Source organism: Erythrolamprus reginae, chromosome 4, assembly GCF_031021105.1.
Source record: "Erythrolamprus reginae isolate rEryReg1 chromosome 4, rEryReg1.hap1, whole genome shotgun sequence".
Classification (NCBI taxonomy): Eukaryota; Metazoa; Chordata; class Lepidosauria; order Squamata; family Dipsadidae; genus Erythrolamprus; species Erythrolamprus reginae.
Genome location: NC_091953.1, coordinates 132,549,935 through 132,566,705, shown reverse-complemented (window position 1 = coordinate 132,566,705; position 16,771 = coordinate 132,549,935). Strand labels below are relative to the sequence as shown.

The 16,771-nt window shown below is 39.9% G+C and overlaps 1 protein-coding gene across 2 annotated transcripts in view; it reads right to left on the bottom strand.

Moving 5' to 3' along the window:
* DIAPH3 (diaphanous related formin 3) overlaps positions 1-16,771 on the bottom strand; it is a 119,100-nt gene that overhangs the window by 58,621 nt on the left and 43,708 nt on the right. For both annotated transcript variants that reach the window (XM_070751369.1, XM_070751370.1), the window contains exon 12: positions 14,207-14,266. In XM_070751369.1, the coding sequence (XP_070607470.1) occupies positions 14,207-14,266 (60 nt within the window). The remainder of the gene's footprint in view (positions 1-14,206; positions 14,267-16,771) is intronic.

The following is a 16,771-nucleotide window of genomic DNA, read 5'->3' as shown; positions in this document are numbered from 1 at the left end:
AAGAGGCAAACTGATTCACTAATAAATGGACTACGCTGTTGTATGAAGTGGTTTTTCAAATTCCGATTCTGCAGATATGAAAGAGAATATAGTTAATGTTCAAGGAACAAAACCTTTCTGCTTTGTTTGACCATGTAAAATAAATGAGCGAATAGCTCGACAGTCAGCAAGGCTTAGAAATAAATGCAATTTTTCCTCTTCCTATTGGCCGAGGCCTTATCAACCTTATTTTATTGGACTTTGTTTGATAACTCTTTTCAGGGCGAAAAAATGGAAGGTATAATTGTTCTTTTCAATAAGTAAATAAATAAATAAGTAAATAAATAAAAGCAGGCTTTCGGAGCTCAGGAAATTTGGTAAACCAATTATCATCAAGAGTCAGTGGAAAATTATGCACCCTCCTTTTCCACAGAACTGTGAAAACACAATTCTTAACTTCAAGGCCAGAAATTTATAGAAAGAGCTTTGTGACTATTTTAGGGGATGAAAAAGATATGCTATAGATTATATGTCAGGTTTTTTGGAGATCGAGATGGTTCCTTATGAATCATCTGATTTAACAAGTACTAAATCTGGGCTGTGAAACGTCAGGCAACAGCTGGGTGGCAGCAAAGAGCTAAAGTTTTGAAGCCATAAAAGTTCATCCATGCTGCCTCCTGGTGATCAACTGGAGGTTTGCAGCCCAACTCTGATAGTCCTTGTTTTATCTATCTATGAATCATCGATATAATAAAAACCTACACGGCAATAAGCATGTGAGAGGGGTCTTGGAGTCCTAGTGGACAACCATTTAAATATGAGCCAGCAGTGTACAGCAGCTGCCAAAAAAACCAACACAGTTCTACGCTGCATTAACCGAGGGATAGAATCAATACCACTTGGAATACTGCATTCTGTTTTGGTCACCACAATAAGTCCAATCAATCAATCAATCAATCAATCAATCAATCAATGGCTGTTGAGACTCTAGAAAGACTGCAGAGAAGAACAACCAAGATGATTAGGGGACTGGAGGCTAAAACATATGAAGAACGCTTGCAGGAACTGGGTATGTCTAGTTTAATTAACATATTGGGTGGCATAATAGCAGTGTTCAGATATCTCAGGGGCTGCCACAAAGAAGAAGGAGTCAACCTATTCTCCAAAGCACCTGAGGGTAAAACAAGAAGCAATGGGTGGAAACTAAACAAGGAGAGAAGCAACTTAGAACTAAGGAAAAAATTTCTTGACAGTTAGAACAATTAATCAATAGAACAACTTGCCCCCAGAAGTTGTGAATGCTCCAACACTTCAAGTCTTTAAGATGTTGGATAACCTTTTATCTACATTCTTGTGTAGGGTTTCTTCTCTAAGCAGGGGTTAGACTAGAAGATCTCCAAGGTCCCTTCCAACTCTGTTGTTCTATTCTAGCCCTGTTGTTGTTGTTGTTGTTGTTGTTGTTTTTATATATATATTGCAAACAAACTATATTTACAGCAGCACGAAGCTTACAACTTCAGCCTGATGATGGTGAATGTGGTTTCACTGAAACGTCGCATAGACATGCAAAATATTACACGGGGCAAAACCCGAACTCAGAACAATCTACATATATATATATATGTTTTCGTAGATTTTCACGGGTATATGTGTGTAGATTGTTCTGATTTCGGGTTTTGCCCCGTGTAATATTTTGCATGTCTATGCGACGTTTCAGTGAAATCACATTCACCATCATCAGGCTGAAGTTGTAAGCTTCGTGCTGCTGTAAATATAGTTTGTTTGCAACTGCCACATATATGTGTGTCACATGGGGGGGGGTTGGGGGGGGTTTGCTGAATTTGAAAATTAAGGGAGACTAGGATAGATCTATTTCAGCCTTATTTTTGCCTCATCAGCTAGCCATACCCACTGGGACTTGAACCTGCAACCTTTGCCTTGTAAGGCAGAGAGTTATCCTCTAGGCTACAGCTCTGCACCAGGGAAGGGTTACATCGAATCACCTTGGTGTATTGAAGGAACATCACAGCTCCTTATTTGCCTCTCGGCCCAACCCAGGGCCATTTCCAAGGCAGTTAATTTTATTGATAGCCGACAATTCTATCTGTATGTGTCACATGTTTTTTTATATTATTTATATTTATATATTATTATTATTATTATTATTAATATTAATATTATTATTATCATCATCATGCAGCTTAGGTCTAGCTTTCAATTGTGGGCCTCAATCCAAGGCAACCAGCCTCAGAATCACACTTCCCTTGGTACTGAGGCCAAGCGTATTACCTATTACCTTCATCGATTGATTGTCGCACAAAAGTATTTAGAAATGCGGATATGTATTTTTATCTCGAGATGTTTAAATTATTCTCGCAGTTGTCACCTGATTAAGCGAGACGCAGGCTGGCCAGCGCTTTCGTTAAGAGCATTTGAAGTTGACCACAATTTCACAGCAGGGAGGAGCTGTAACTAGGAATAAAAGGGCCATTATGGCTGTTCATTGGGATGGCGTGAAATGGGGTTAACTCGGAGATTCATCGGCGGTGTCCCAATTTCAGCCAGCGCCTCCCAAACAGGAAAACGGCTCAGCTTTGAAAGCTGAGTGGAAGCTGGACTGATTAGTTAGGAAGCTGTTGCCAAAGGCAGCGAGACTCATCATCTGTCCTAGGAGGTTTCTCAGGCAGCCGTTTTCTCTGCCCTGTGACACTTGGAAATCCCTTAATGCACTATGTCCTCCTTTTTTTTTTTAATTTATTTTTTGCTACTGGACATTTGAGAACATTTTAGAATGCTACAGCTGCCCGATGACGGATTGGGCTGAATTAAATACGTTTTTATTTCTCCCCCTACCCCCACTCCTCTCCCGCGATATGAACAGGAAGCGACTACCATCTACAGTGCAATTGAGAAAGCAGAACGATCCGTTTGGTAAATCCGCAAAGTAATAAGGGATATGACTGAATCATCCATGTATATAGTTCAACGTCTGGATTCCACTTAAGCAAATCTGCAAATAAGTAACTAGACCATTATTCAGGACAAAACTGGTTTTTTTTAGCTTAGCAGTATCCTTCATCATTTTAAATAGTCTTTATCCACTGCGGAACTCTTCCACATGTTTCCAATCAATATGAATACTGCTAATCACTTAGCAGTATAAAATTAGATTTTGAGTATCAATAGAGCTGTTACAATTTAGGGAATACAGAGCAGGTGGGGGGGGAAATATAGTAATTCTGTGTTGTTGTTTTTTAAAAACTATAAATTACAAATGCTTATATAGAAACATAGAAGTCTGATGGCAGAAAAAGACCTCATTATCCATCTAGTCTGCCCTTATACTATTTTCTGTATTTTATCTTAGGATGGATCTATGTTTATCCCAGGCATGTTTAAATTCAGTTACTGTGGATTTATCTACCACGCCTGCTGGAAGTTTGTTCCAAGGATCTACTACTCTTTCAGTAAAATAATATTTTCTCAGGTTGCTTCTGATCTTTCCCCCAACTAACTTCAGATTGTGTCCCCTTGTTCTTGTGTTCACTTTCCTATTAAAAACACTTCCCTCCTAGACTTTATTTAACCCTTTAACATATTTAAATGTTTCAATCATGTCCCCCCTTTTCCTTCTGTCCTCCAGACTATACAGATTGAGTTCATGAAGTCTTTCCTGATACGTTTTATGCTTAAGACCTTCCACCATTCTTGTAGCCCGTCTTTGGACCCGTTCAATTTTGTCAATATCTTTTTGTTCTCCGTTTAAGTCGTCTTAGACACAAAATCGTGCAGAGTCGAGTTTAAAAGAAATCCTTGTAAAATATGCAGGCAGTACAAAATTAGGTTTTGAGTATCAATAGGGCTGTTATAATTTAGGTAAGATAGAGCTGTGTGGGGAAAGAAGATAGTAACTTTGTGTGTATGTGTGTGTATTTAAAACTATAAATTACAAATTATCTGTTTATCTCATCTTATTTATAAAATCATGCAGAGAATTGAGCTTTAAAAAATCCTTGTAAAATATACCAGCAATCTTCACATGAAAAGGAACCGAAATCAAACAAACATATTCTTTCATTCCATTTCCAGAGGGGAAGGGGGAATGGCTGTCTCCGTTTTTTCCAAATTTTGAGTGTCTGGCGCCCTCTAGTGTTAGAATTAGCAGGACAATATGTGAGGGTGCGTATGGGTGTGGGTGGGTGTTAAGTGTGAGAAATAAACTAGAAAAAAATACAGCCGATGGAAAGGAGAAGCCCTTATAAAGGCACACAGCTGTGAGACTAATAATGAATTTATAACAGGTCTCATGAACTGATCTAAGAAACAATTGGCTGGAAAAAAAATCCAAATTAGCCTCAACAAGTGAGGGCGAACCTTTTTTCCCTCAGGTGCCGAAAGAGCATGCATGCAGGGAGAAGCCTCTGTGGGGCTTCTCTAGGAACCTCCTGGGAAGAAACAAGGCCAGAAAAGGTGGGGAGAAGCCTCCGTGGGGCCTCTCTAGGAACCTCCTGGGAAGAAACAAGGCCAGAAAAGGTGGGGAGAAGCCTCCGTGGGGCCTCTCTAGGAACCTCCTGGGAAGAAACAAGGCCAGAAAAGGTGGGGACAAGCCTCCGTGGGGCCTCTCTAGGAACCTCCTGGGAAGAAACAAGGCCAGAAAAGGTGGGGAGAAGCCTCCGTGGGGCCTCTCTAGGAACCTCCTGGGAAGAAACAAGGCCAGAAAAGGTGGGGAGAAGCCTCCGTGGGGCCTCTCTAGGAACCTCCTGGGAAGAAACAAGGCCAGAAAAGGTGGGGAGAAGCCTCCGTGGGGCCTCTCTAGGAACCTCCTGGGAAGAAACAAGGCCAGAAAAGGTGGGGAGAAGCCTCCGTGGGGCCTCTCTAGGAACCTCCTGGGAAGAAACAAGGCCAGAAAAGGTGGGGAGAAGCCTCCGTGGGGCCTCTCTAGGAACCTCCTGGGAAGAAACAAGGCCAGAAAAGGTGGGGAGAAGCCTCCGTGGGGCCTCTCTAGGAACCTCCTGGGAAGAAACAAGGCCAGAAAAGGTGGGGAGAAGCCTCCGTGGGGCCTCTCTAGGAACCTCCTGGGAAGAAACAAGGCCAGAAAAGGTGGGGAGAAGCCTCCGTGGGGCCTCTCTAGGAACCTCCTGGGAAGAAACAAGGCCAGAAAAGGTGGGGAGAAGCCTCCGTGGGGCCTCTCTAGGAACCTCCTGGGAAGAAACAAGGCCAGAAAAGGTGGGGAGAAGCCTCCGTGGGGCCTCTCTAGGAACCTCCTGGGAAGAAACAAGGCCAGAAAAGGTGGGGAGAAGCCTCCGTGGGGCCTCTCTAGGAACCTCCTGGGAAGAAACAAGGCCAGAAAAGGTGGGGAGAAGCCTCCGTGGGGCCTCTCTAGGAACCTCCTGGGAAGAAACAAGGCCAGAAAAGGTGGGGAGAATCCTCCGTGGGGCCTCTCTAGGAACCTCCTGGGAAGAAACAAGGCCAGAAAAGGTGGGGAGAAGCCTCCGTGGGGCCTCTCTAGGAACCTCCTGGGAAGAAACAAGGCCAGAAAAGGTGGGGACAAGCCTCCGTGGGGCCTCTCTAGGAACCTCCTGGGAAGAAACAAGGCCAGAAAAGGTGGGGAGAAGCCTCCGTGGGGCCTCTCTAGGAACCTCCTGGGAAGAAACAAGGCCAGAAAAGGTGGGGAGAAGCCTCCGTGGGGCCTCTCTAGGAATCTCCTGGGAGGAAACAGGGCCTCCACCCTCCCTGTGGTTTCCACAATCGCACACATTATTTGCTTTTACATTGATTCCTATGGGGAAAATTGCTTCTTCTTACAAACTTTTCTACTTAAGAACCTGGTCACGGAACAAATTAAGTTCGTAAGTAGAGGTACCACTGTCTAAACATGTAATTTCAGGGTCCCAGGCAATGTATTTTCCAAACTCTTCCTGAAGAATCCATAGATTAAAATTTGAGTCCATGTGGAGCGTGGCTGTATCTAAACTGAACCCCAGGGGTATCAAACTCAAGGCCTGCAGGTGCTTCGATCTGGACCGCAGGGCTGGTCTGGACAACAGCAAAGGATTGGCCCGCACTGTCTCTGCCAACGAAAAAAGAGCTCCCCATTTTTGCTGGCAGAGGGTTGCAGGAAGCTGTTGCAGCCGAAAATGGAGCTCCTGAACTCATTTTGAACGGGTCCAAAGACGGGCTACAAGAATGGTGGAAGGTCTTAAGCATAAAACGTATCAGGAAAGACTTAATGAACTCAATCTGTATAGTCTGGAGGACAGAAGGAAAAGGGGGGACATGATCGAAACATTTAAATATATTAAAGGGTTAAATAAGGTTCAGGAGGGAAGTGTTTTTAATAGGAAAGTGAACACAAGAACAATGGGGCACAATCTGAAGTTAGTTGGGGGAAAGATCAGAAGCAACGTGAGAAAATATTATTTTACTGAAAGAGTAGTAGATCCTTGGAACAAACTTCCAGCAGATGTGGTTGGTAAATCCACAGTAACTGAATTTAAACATGCCTGGGATAAACATATATCCATTGTAGGATAAAATACAGGAAATAATGGCAGACTAGATGGACCATGAGGTCTTTTTCTGCCGTCAGTCTTCTATGTTTCTATTTTCACCAGCAGAGTGCTCGAGCCGCCACAGGCGCCCCTGACACGAGTGACGTCGAGCTGCCCACGTCCACCCTGGTGACACCCAGCTTGGCCTCGTAGGCCCTCAGTGAAATCAATCTTGACACCCTCTGCAGAAGCCGATTAATAAACTTTCTCCATGCAAATCACTTATTCCACCTATGTGCTACGGGGCTTCTCCACTATTGACTAAAATGCATTCTATACTTTCAGGATAAGGTTGAAAGAAAAACACCCTAAACAATGTACAAGAAACGCAAAGATCCCTTTTTATCCCTTGCTTTTTTACTTTCTTCTACATAAAAGCAGATAAGCAGAAAAAGGAAGAAAGCTGCTATTCAGATATACTACAGAAATTGTTTTTTGTGAGATAAGGTCCTTAAGCTATCAAACATTCATGAGAGCAAATGGAACATCTGTGATTACAAAATAGTATACCTATGATTACCTCTGGCTATAAACCATTGTTTGCCTTGCTTCTGACTAGTCAGAAATATCTTGGTTGACTGTTGTTAATACAAGGAAGTAGATGGTTCTTATTCTGAGCTACCCGAGGGAACTTATAGGTTCCTTACAGATTACGTGTCCAAGATTTTAACCAAAAAAGAATCCCAGGAATGTACAGTACAGTGGTACCTCATCTTACGAACGCCTCTTCTAATGAACTTTTCAAGATACGAACCCGGTGTTTAAGATTTTTTTTGCCTCTTCTTCCGAACTATTTTCACCTTACGAACCCAAGCTGCTGCTGCTGGGATGAAGGGGTTTCTTTTTTTCCCCTTTTTTGAAGAAAGAAAAGGGAGGGGCGGCTTGGAGGGGGAAAGACTTTGCATTAACAAAAGTAGGAGAACAGCATGCTTGCAGGCACTGAAAGGGTGTCTTTTGAAGAAAGAAAAGGGAGGGGCGGCTTGCAGGGGGAAAGACTTTGCAGAGAACAGCGTGCTTGCACAGGCACTGAAAGGGTGTCTTTTGAAGAAAGAAAAGGGATGGGCGCCCCCCTTGCCTTTCTTCCTTCCCACTCACCCTTTAGCCTAGCCTTGCTTCTTCCACCCGCCCCCTTTAGCTGCTCCTCCCTGCCCTCTGTTCGCCTCCCTTCTAAAGTTTGGCATTTTCCTGAAGGATTTGCACGCATTATTTGCTTTTACATTGATTCCTATGGAAAACATTGTTTCGTCTTCCGAACTTTTCACCTTACGAACCTCCTCCTGGAACCAATTAAGTTCGTATCATGAGGTACCACTGTATATTTTAGCTTGTCTTATTTATCCTTAACTTTGATTCTTAACTTCACTTTTGATTTCTTTCCAAAAGAATTGAACTGTAATTTTAAAACATGGAAGGCATTAGGATCAACTTGCATTGAGGTTTGCAATGGCCTAGAGGTGGAGCTCTCGTCTCACAACCAGAAGGCTGTGAGTTCGATCCTAGGTAGAGGCAAATATTTCTCTCTCTGGACACAATGAGATAATATCTACTGAATAAAATTCGACATTGGTGATAGGAAGGGCATCCAATCAGTAAATACTTGGCTCCATTCAAATGCTCAAAGTCCACTCCCCAAGGGATTATGGGGTCATTAAAAGATGATTGTGATCAACTTGGATAATTTAGATATACATTTCCTTAAGTTATAGAACTATTAGTGTATGTATGTTTAAACAATACAGGATGGTAGGACTTCCAAGAAATCAACCGATAAAGCACTGATTGTATCCAGATTTGATTTATCTTCAACAAAGTCATTGTGACATCATGGTATATAGCTTTGCTGATAATGATTCTATACACATAAAGAAAATAGTTTGTTGCCTTGAATGACTTCTGGAGCGGCCGAGTGGCAAAAAGGAAGCAGTATGCCCTCTCTCATATTTGGGGTTACATGCGTGTGTGTGTTTCTGTATGTGTGTGTGTGTGTATAAAAACACAAAATGCAGTGTGTATGTGTGTGTGTGTGTGTGTGTCACATTCACCATCTTCAGGCTGTAGTTCCAATCTTTGTGTTGTTTTATATATATATATATATATATGTTTTTCTTATGTCGGATTAATTTTAAAATTCCAGCTAAAAAAAAAAAAACATTTAACATATATATATATATATATATATATATATATATATATATATATATATATATATATATATATATGTAGATTGTTCTGAGTTCGGGTTTTGCCCTGTGTAATGTTTTGCATGTCTATGCGACGTTTCGGTAAAATCACATTTACCATCATCAGGCTGGAGTTCCAATCTCTGTGTTTTTGCAAATGAATATTAGCAACTGACATTCCTTCTTAGCATGTAGTGTGGGGGTGGAGATTTGCTTTGAATGTAGCAAATAGATTGGGTGACTATGCTTCCGTGATCTGATTGGTTGGTGTAATCATGGTTATAGAAGGAATGGTATGAAGATTATGAAGTGTTTTGTTTAAGTCTGATTTCCAAATATAAAATTCTAAAATCATAATAATTAAAGGATTGACATATTGATTATAATGAAGTTTTTATTTTGTTTAAGGCTGGTTTCCAAATCTCTGGCAGACGTGAGGTATCATCCCGTTTATTTAAACAAAAAGATCTTTTTTCAATTTCAATAGCTTCTAGAGAGATTCTTTTATATAAATTCTCTGTTTTGTGGAGTAATTTAGTTTTTTCAAAGTCAATTTCGTGCCCTGTTCTTTTAATGTGCTGGACAAGGGAGGAGGTCTTCTCCTGTTTCTTGACTGCATTCATATGTTCTGCCATGCGCTGGCTCACTCTTCGGTTAGTTTGTCCAATGTATGTGGCTGCACATGTTTTGCAAGGGATTTCATAGATACCTTGGTATTCTAATTGGATTTTATCTTTGGGGCTCCTTAGGATATTAGATATTTTTTGGTTAGTGCAAAATGAGGTTTTGATGTTATGTTTTTGTAGAATTTTACTAATTTTATCTGTGGTGCCTTTGATGTAAGGAAGGATGGTGGTGCCATTGTCCTGTTCTTGATCTTGTTTTTTGGGGGGTGTCTCTTTATTGATTAGGTTTGTTATTGTTTTCTCTTTGAATCCATTAGAAATTAGTACATCTTTGAGTTTGTTCAATTCAGTTTTTAAGTGCTCATGGTCAGCTAAGCGTTTGGTTCTGGTGATGAGAGTTTTGGCCACTGAGGTGATTTGTGCGGGGTGGTGGTGTGAGTGTGCATTTAGATAACGGTTGGTATGGGTTTTCTTTTGGTAGATAGTATGTCCTAGGCTGCCATTGGGTTTTTTTATAGACCAGTACATCTAGAAAGGGAAGTTGATCATTGATTTCTGTTTCCATAGTAAACTGTATTTTGGGGTGTAGGCTGTTGAGATGAGTGAGGAAATTGTCTAGTTTTTCTTTACCATGTGGCCAAATTACAAAGGTATCATCAACATATCTCAGCCAAAGTTTGGGTTTGTATTTGGCTTGCTCTAAAGCATTATTTTCGAAATATTCCATATAGAGGTTGGCTATGACAGGTGATAGAGGTGATCCCATGGGGGCTCCCTCTATTTGTTTATATCTTTGTTCATTATAGATGAAGTATGTATTGGTCAGGCAGTGGTTGGTAAGGTCTAGGATATATTTGGGGGGTTTGTGTTTGTCTTGGATAGCTGTCAAGGCTTCTGTAATAGGTATTTGTGTGAACAGGGACACGACATCGAAACTTACAAGTAGGTCATCGGGTTGTAGGTTTTGTTTTTTAATTATTTGTATAAAGTGGGATGAATTTTGAACATATGAGGTAATAGTTTCTGTATATGGTTGAAGGTATTTGGCTAAAAATTTGGCAAGGTTTTGTAGAGGGGAGCCTATAGAACTGACTATTGGCCTGAGAGGTATTCCTTCTTTGTGTATTTTTGGAAGGCCATAGAGTTTTGGACATATGGAAGATTTTTCTCTGGGGATGATTTTTTGCTGGATTTCTTCGCTGATGGGAGAGGCCTTGATTTTAGATTTGGTGGTTTTTTCTAGGTAGGTGGTAGGATCTGTGCTTAGGAGTTTGTAGGCCGGATTTTTTAGAAGATTTGTCATTTTTTCTTTGTATTCTGCTGTGTTCATTACTATAGTGGAGTTTCCTTTATCAGCTGGAAGGATTATTATATCCTGGTTTTTCTTTAGATTGATAAGTGCCTCTCTTTCTTCCTGCTGTATGTTACTTTTTGGAGGTTTACTAGAGCACAGAATATTAGTGACTTGGAGTCTAATTTTGTTAGCAGTATCTGGGTTGATCCCATGCAAAGTTGTTTCAATTCCACATATGATATTTTCAGTTGGTATTCGTCTTGGAGTTATTGCAAAATTAAATCCTTTTGAAAGAATATTGGTTTCTGTAGTGGTGAGTATCTTGTCTGATATGTTATGTACTGTTTTGGTCATAAGTTGTTGTGGAGGGCTGGGTTTTTGCTGTACCTCTAGTATTTGGAGTTTCTTATTATGTGTGTCTGTTTTGTATTGGGTTTCTGTTTCTGCCCTCCAGATTGATATTTGTTTGAATTTATCCCAGAGTAAAGGATGTATTTGGTTACTGATTTTAAGGTGAAGAGAGAGTAGACTTTTGTTGATTTCATCAAGTATGAATCTTTTTTTGTGGAGTTCATTTCTGATTAGGGCTAATTCAGTTCTTTTTAGGATCCTCTCTATGGTTGGGGTTTTTGGGTGGAATTTTAGTTGGAAGTATTTGGGAATTATTTTTTTGTCCCTGCAGTTGCGTAGGAATGTGAGATCACATAAGATGGAGGCTTTTCTGACTTCAAGTTTTTCATAGGTCCTAGTCAGTAGGAAAGTGTCCTCCCCGTAGAGGCAAGATATTTGTTTTCGTAAATTTTCACGGGTATATGTATGTAGATTGTTCTGAGTTCGGGTTTTGCCCTGTGTAATGTTTTGCATGTCTATGCGACGTTTCGGTAAAATCACATTTACCATCATCAGGCTGGAGTTCCAATCTCTGTGTTTTTGCAAATGAATATTAGCAACTGACATTCCTTCTTAGCATGTAGTGTGGGGGTGGAGATTTGCTTTGAATGTAGCAAATAGATTGGGTGACTATGCTTCCGTGATCTATCACCTGTCATAGCCAACCTCTATATGGAATATTTCGAAAATAATGCTTTAGAGCAAGCCAAATACAAACCCAAACTTTGGCTGAGATATGTTGATGATACCTTTGTAATTTGGCCACATGGTAAAGAAAAACTAGACAATTTCCTCACTCATCTCAACAGCCTACACCCCAAAATACAGTTTACTATGGAAACAGAAATCAATGATCAACTTCCCTTTCTAGATGTACTGGTCTATAAAAAACCCAATGGCAGCCTAGGACATACTATCTACCAAAAGAAAACCCATACCAACCGTTATCTAAATGCACACTCACACCACCACCCCGCACAAATCACCTCAGTGGCCAAAACTCTCATCACCAGAACCAAACGCTTAGCTGACCATGAGCACTTAAAAACTGAATTGAACAAACTCAAAGATGTACTAATTTCTAATGGATTCAAAGAGAAAACAATAACAAACCTAATCAATAAAGAGACACCCCCCAAAAAACAAGATCAAGAACAGGACAATGGCACCACCATCCTTCCTTACATCAAAGGCACCACAGATAAAATTAGTAAAATTCTACAAAAACATAACATCAAAACCTCATTTTGCACTAACCAAAAAATATCTAATATCCTAAGGAGCCCCAAAGATAAAATCCAATTAGAATACCAAGGTATCTATGAAATCCCTTGCAAAACATGTGCAGCCACATACATTGGACAAACTAACCGAAGAGTGAGCCAGCGCATGGCAGAACATATGAATGCAGTCAAGAAACAGGAGAAGACCTCCTCCCTTGTCCAGCACATTAAAAGAACAGGGCACGAAATTGACTTTGAAAAAACTAAATTACTCCACAAAACAGAGAATTTATATAAAAGAATCTCTCTAGAAGCTATTGAAATTGAAAAAAGATCTTTTTGTTTAAATAAACGGGATGATACCTCACGTCTGCCAGAGATTTGGAAACCAGCCTTAAACAAAATAAAAACTTCATTATAATCAATATGTCAATCCTTTAATTATTATGATTTTAGAATTTTATATTTGGAAATCAGACTTAAACAAAACACTTCATAATCTTCATACCATTCCTTCTATAACCATGATTACACCAACCAATCAGATCACGGAAGCATAGTCACCCAATCTATTTGCTACATTCAAAGCAAATCTCCACCCCCACGCTACATGCTAAGAAGGAATGTCAGTTGCTAATATTCATTTGCAAAAACACAGAGATTGGAACTCCAGCCTGATGATGGTAAATGTGATTTTACCGAAACGTCGCATAGACATGCAAAACATTACACAGGGCAAAACCCGAACTCAGAACAATCTACATACATATACCCGTGAAAATTTACGAAAACAAATATATATATATATATATATCTCAAATGTTTTTAGCTGAAATTTTAAAATTAAGGGAGACTAGGATGGCATACATATATATATATATGTAGATTGTACTTTCTCATGTAGAAGAAAGTAAAAAAGCCAGGGATAAAAAGGGATCTTTGCGTTTCTTGTACATTGTTTACGGTGTTTTTCTTTCAACCTTATCCTCAAATTATGTAATCATAATTATTAGAATAATTATGATTACACCAACCAATCAGATCACTAAAACATAATCACCCAATCTATTTGCTACATTCAAACCAAATCTCCACCCCCACACTATATACTAGGAAGAAATGACAGTTGCTAACATTCCATTTTACAACAACACGAAGCTTGAAACTTCAGCCTGATGATGGTGAATGTGATTTCACCGAAACGTCGCATAGACATGCAAAATATTACACAGGGCAAAACCCGAACTCAGAACAATCTACATACCCGTGAAAATTTACGAAAACATATATATATATATATATATATTGCTCAAAAAAATAAAGGCAACACTTAAATAACTCATCCTAGATCTCAATGAATGAAATATTCTCATTGAATATATTTCATTTGCACAACTATTCCATTTGCACAACAGCATGTGAAATTGTCAATCAGTGTTAGTTTGTGGATAGTTTGATTTCACAGAAGTTTGATTTACTTAAAGTTATATTCTATTTTTTAATTGTTCCCTTTATTTTTTTGAACAGTGTATTATATATAGATCTAAATGCAACAACAAGCTGCATTTATAATTTATGCACGTATATATTGTCACATGTTTAAACTTTTGTGATTGATAACTGAAAAATGGAACAAAGCACAAGTTTAAGGTAAAATCTCCTCATTAACATGCTAAGAAAGTCAATTGATCGTTTGCATCCATTTCCTTGTTCTTGTGTTGACACTCCACCTTGATTTACCTGTTTTTATAGAATCTTGTTTCAGAAACAAAGTGCCTGAATTAAGGGTGTTCCTATGCAAATTAATATGCGTTTTAAAGAAAGAGAGAATGGAAGTGGGACAACTGAGTCTCAGGGCTTTATTATACCAATCTAGACAGAGCCAAGCCAAGCAAGTTCACAGCTGCTAATGGGGGTACAAATCAATAGAAACAAGGATAAGAAAATGTGATTTATGATTTACCGTGGTTACAAGGTTTCAAAACAGGTGCTGCAGAAGTAGAGCTCAAGTTCTGGGGTTCATCTGCAAATTTTAAAAAAGGATAAATAAAAATATTGATTTTAAAAAGTTTATTTAAAAAAAATTAAACTACCAACATAAATTTGGTCACTTTTATAGTTATTACTCTAAAAAAAAAATCCAAAGGGACCCATGATTCCACAGATGTATCCTGCCACAAATAAATCTACCAGGCCCCCAGGGACCAAATTACAGAGCAGAATGGATGGAAAATCTGGAGTGAAGAACCCTGATTTAAAAATCAAAGCTGATATTTCACTCAATCTTTACTCAGGATTCTGGATATCGGCTCAAGGTTGACTCAGCCTTCCGTCCTTCTGAGGTGGGTAAAATGAGGACCCGGATTGTGGGGTCAATAGGCTGGCTCTGTTAAAAAGTGCTATTGCTAACATGTTGTAAGCCGCCCTGAGTCTAAGGAGAAGGGCGGCATAAAAATCGAATGAATGAATGAATGAATGAATGAATGAATGAATGAATGAATGAATGAATGTATGAAGGAAGGAAGGAAGGAAGGACGGAAGGAGGGAGGGAAGGAGGGAGGGAGGGAAGAAGGAAGGAAGGAAGGAAGGAAGGAAGGAAGGAAGGAAGAAAGAAAGAAAGAAAGAAAGAAAGAAAGAAAGAAAGAAAGAAAGAAAGAAAGAAAGAAAGAAAGAAAGAAAGAAAGAAATTCTACTTGCTCGATCTGGCCACCCAAGGAAAGAAAACTTTCCCTATGGGACCGTCCTATGGGACTGTCTCCTGCCTCATTCATCCCAGCGGCCAGTCAGATCCCATGGAGTCAGCTTCCAAGAAAATAATTAATAATAATAATAATAATTTATTAGACTTGTATGCCGCCCCTCTCCGCAGACTCGGGGCAGCTCACAAGAAAAAATGTAGTACAGTATGTGTACTATAGCAATAGCAGTTAGACTTATATACCACTTCACAGTGCTTTAAAGCCCTCTCTAAGTAATTTAAAGAATCAGCCTATTGCCCCCAACAATCGGAGTCCTCATTTTACCCACCTCGGAAAGATGGAAGGCTGAGTCAACCTTGAGCCTGGCCAGATTCAAACTGCCAAATTGCAGGCAGCCAGCAATCAGCAGAATTAGCTGTAGTACTGCATTCTAACCACTGCACCACCGCGGCTCCTATACACAGTAAATCAGCAATATTTTTTTGGCCTCTTGGGGCCTATCATGCAAGATTGTATTTGCCAAAATTATACCATGTTTCCCTGAAAATAAGACGCTGTCTTATATTTTTTTTTAACCCTGAAATAAATGCTTGGCCTTATTGCCATGCACTCAAAAGCCCGATTGGCCTTATTATCAAGGGATGTCTTATTTTGGGGAAAGGAGGGTGTGTATGTATGTATACATGTGTATACACCTTTCTACTTTTAGGCCAAATTACTACATTGTGAGAATTGTATCAATATATGAGAAGCCAAAAACAGTAAAGGATTTGTAAGGCAAAATTTTATAAATGAATCGCCACAGCCCATTGTTCTTACAGCAAGCCATCTACGAATGGAACTTTTCCCACAAAATTTCATTTAGCTATTTCGCTACCTTTAAAGGCTGTTTTTATGTTCTCGTTACAAAAAAACCCCCAAACATTCTGATTCTATCAAAAAAAATGTAAATGTTTATCTACAAACCTATTTCTTTGTTCACCTTTGTTATGCTTTCAAACAATGTTTTTAAGTCATTTTTGGTTGCATTCTGTTCCCAACCAGGAGTTTGAAGAATCACTTTTTTTTTTCATTGCCTCACTTATAAAACTTTTACAACTTTGCTTGTAAACACATTGTTTGTAGCTGGACATCCCCGCTCTATTTGCCTTTGCGATATTAAAATGTATTTTTAAAAAACCATGTTCTGAAGCAATTTTTCCACTAATGGGTGTTGTGGTTAGCTCTGGCCCAGCTCCTGCCCCAAGGACTGTGGATGTGGGGGAGACATCCACATGCTGCAGGCCTGTTTTGCCCCCGGTGGAATCTGCTGATGAAGGCTCCTCTGACCAAGAAGACATGAGTGACAGGGAGGAGGAGAGTGTGGCAGACAGCTCAGAAGGAGATCAATTATCTAGCTCCTCCTTGGATTCAGAACAAGAGTTAATGATACAGCCACGCATGCGGAGAGCGATGCATAGGCAGCAACAACTAAGAGATTATTATAAAAGAAAATGAGGCCACCTGTGGTTGGGTGGGGCTGGGGTCATTAGTGAGGCTACTGTAAATAGCAGCCTGTGGGTTTGGCCATTGTGGAGGATTATCTGATTGTTGTGTTTCATGACTGCTTTACTGACTTTGACCTTTGTGTGCTGATTTTTCCCCGCTTGGAAACTAAACCAGAGTATTTGTGAAAGAAGAAGGACTGTGAAAGAAGTAGGATGCTTGGCTGCATAGCTAGAGGTATAACAAGCAGGAAGAGGGAGATTGTGATCCCCTTATATAGAGCGCTGGTGAGACCACATTTGGAGTACTGTGTTCAGTTCTGGAGACCTCACCTACAAAAAGAT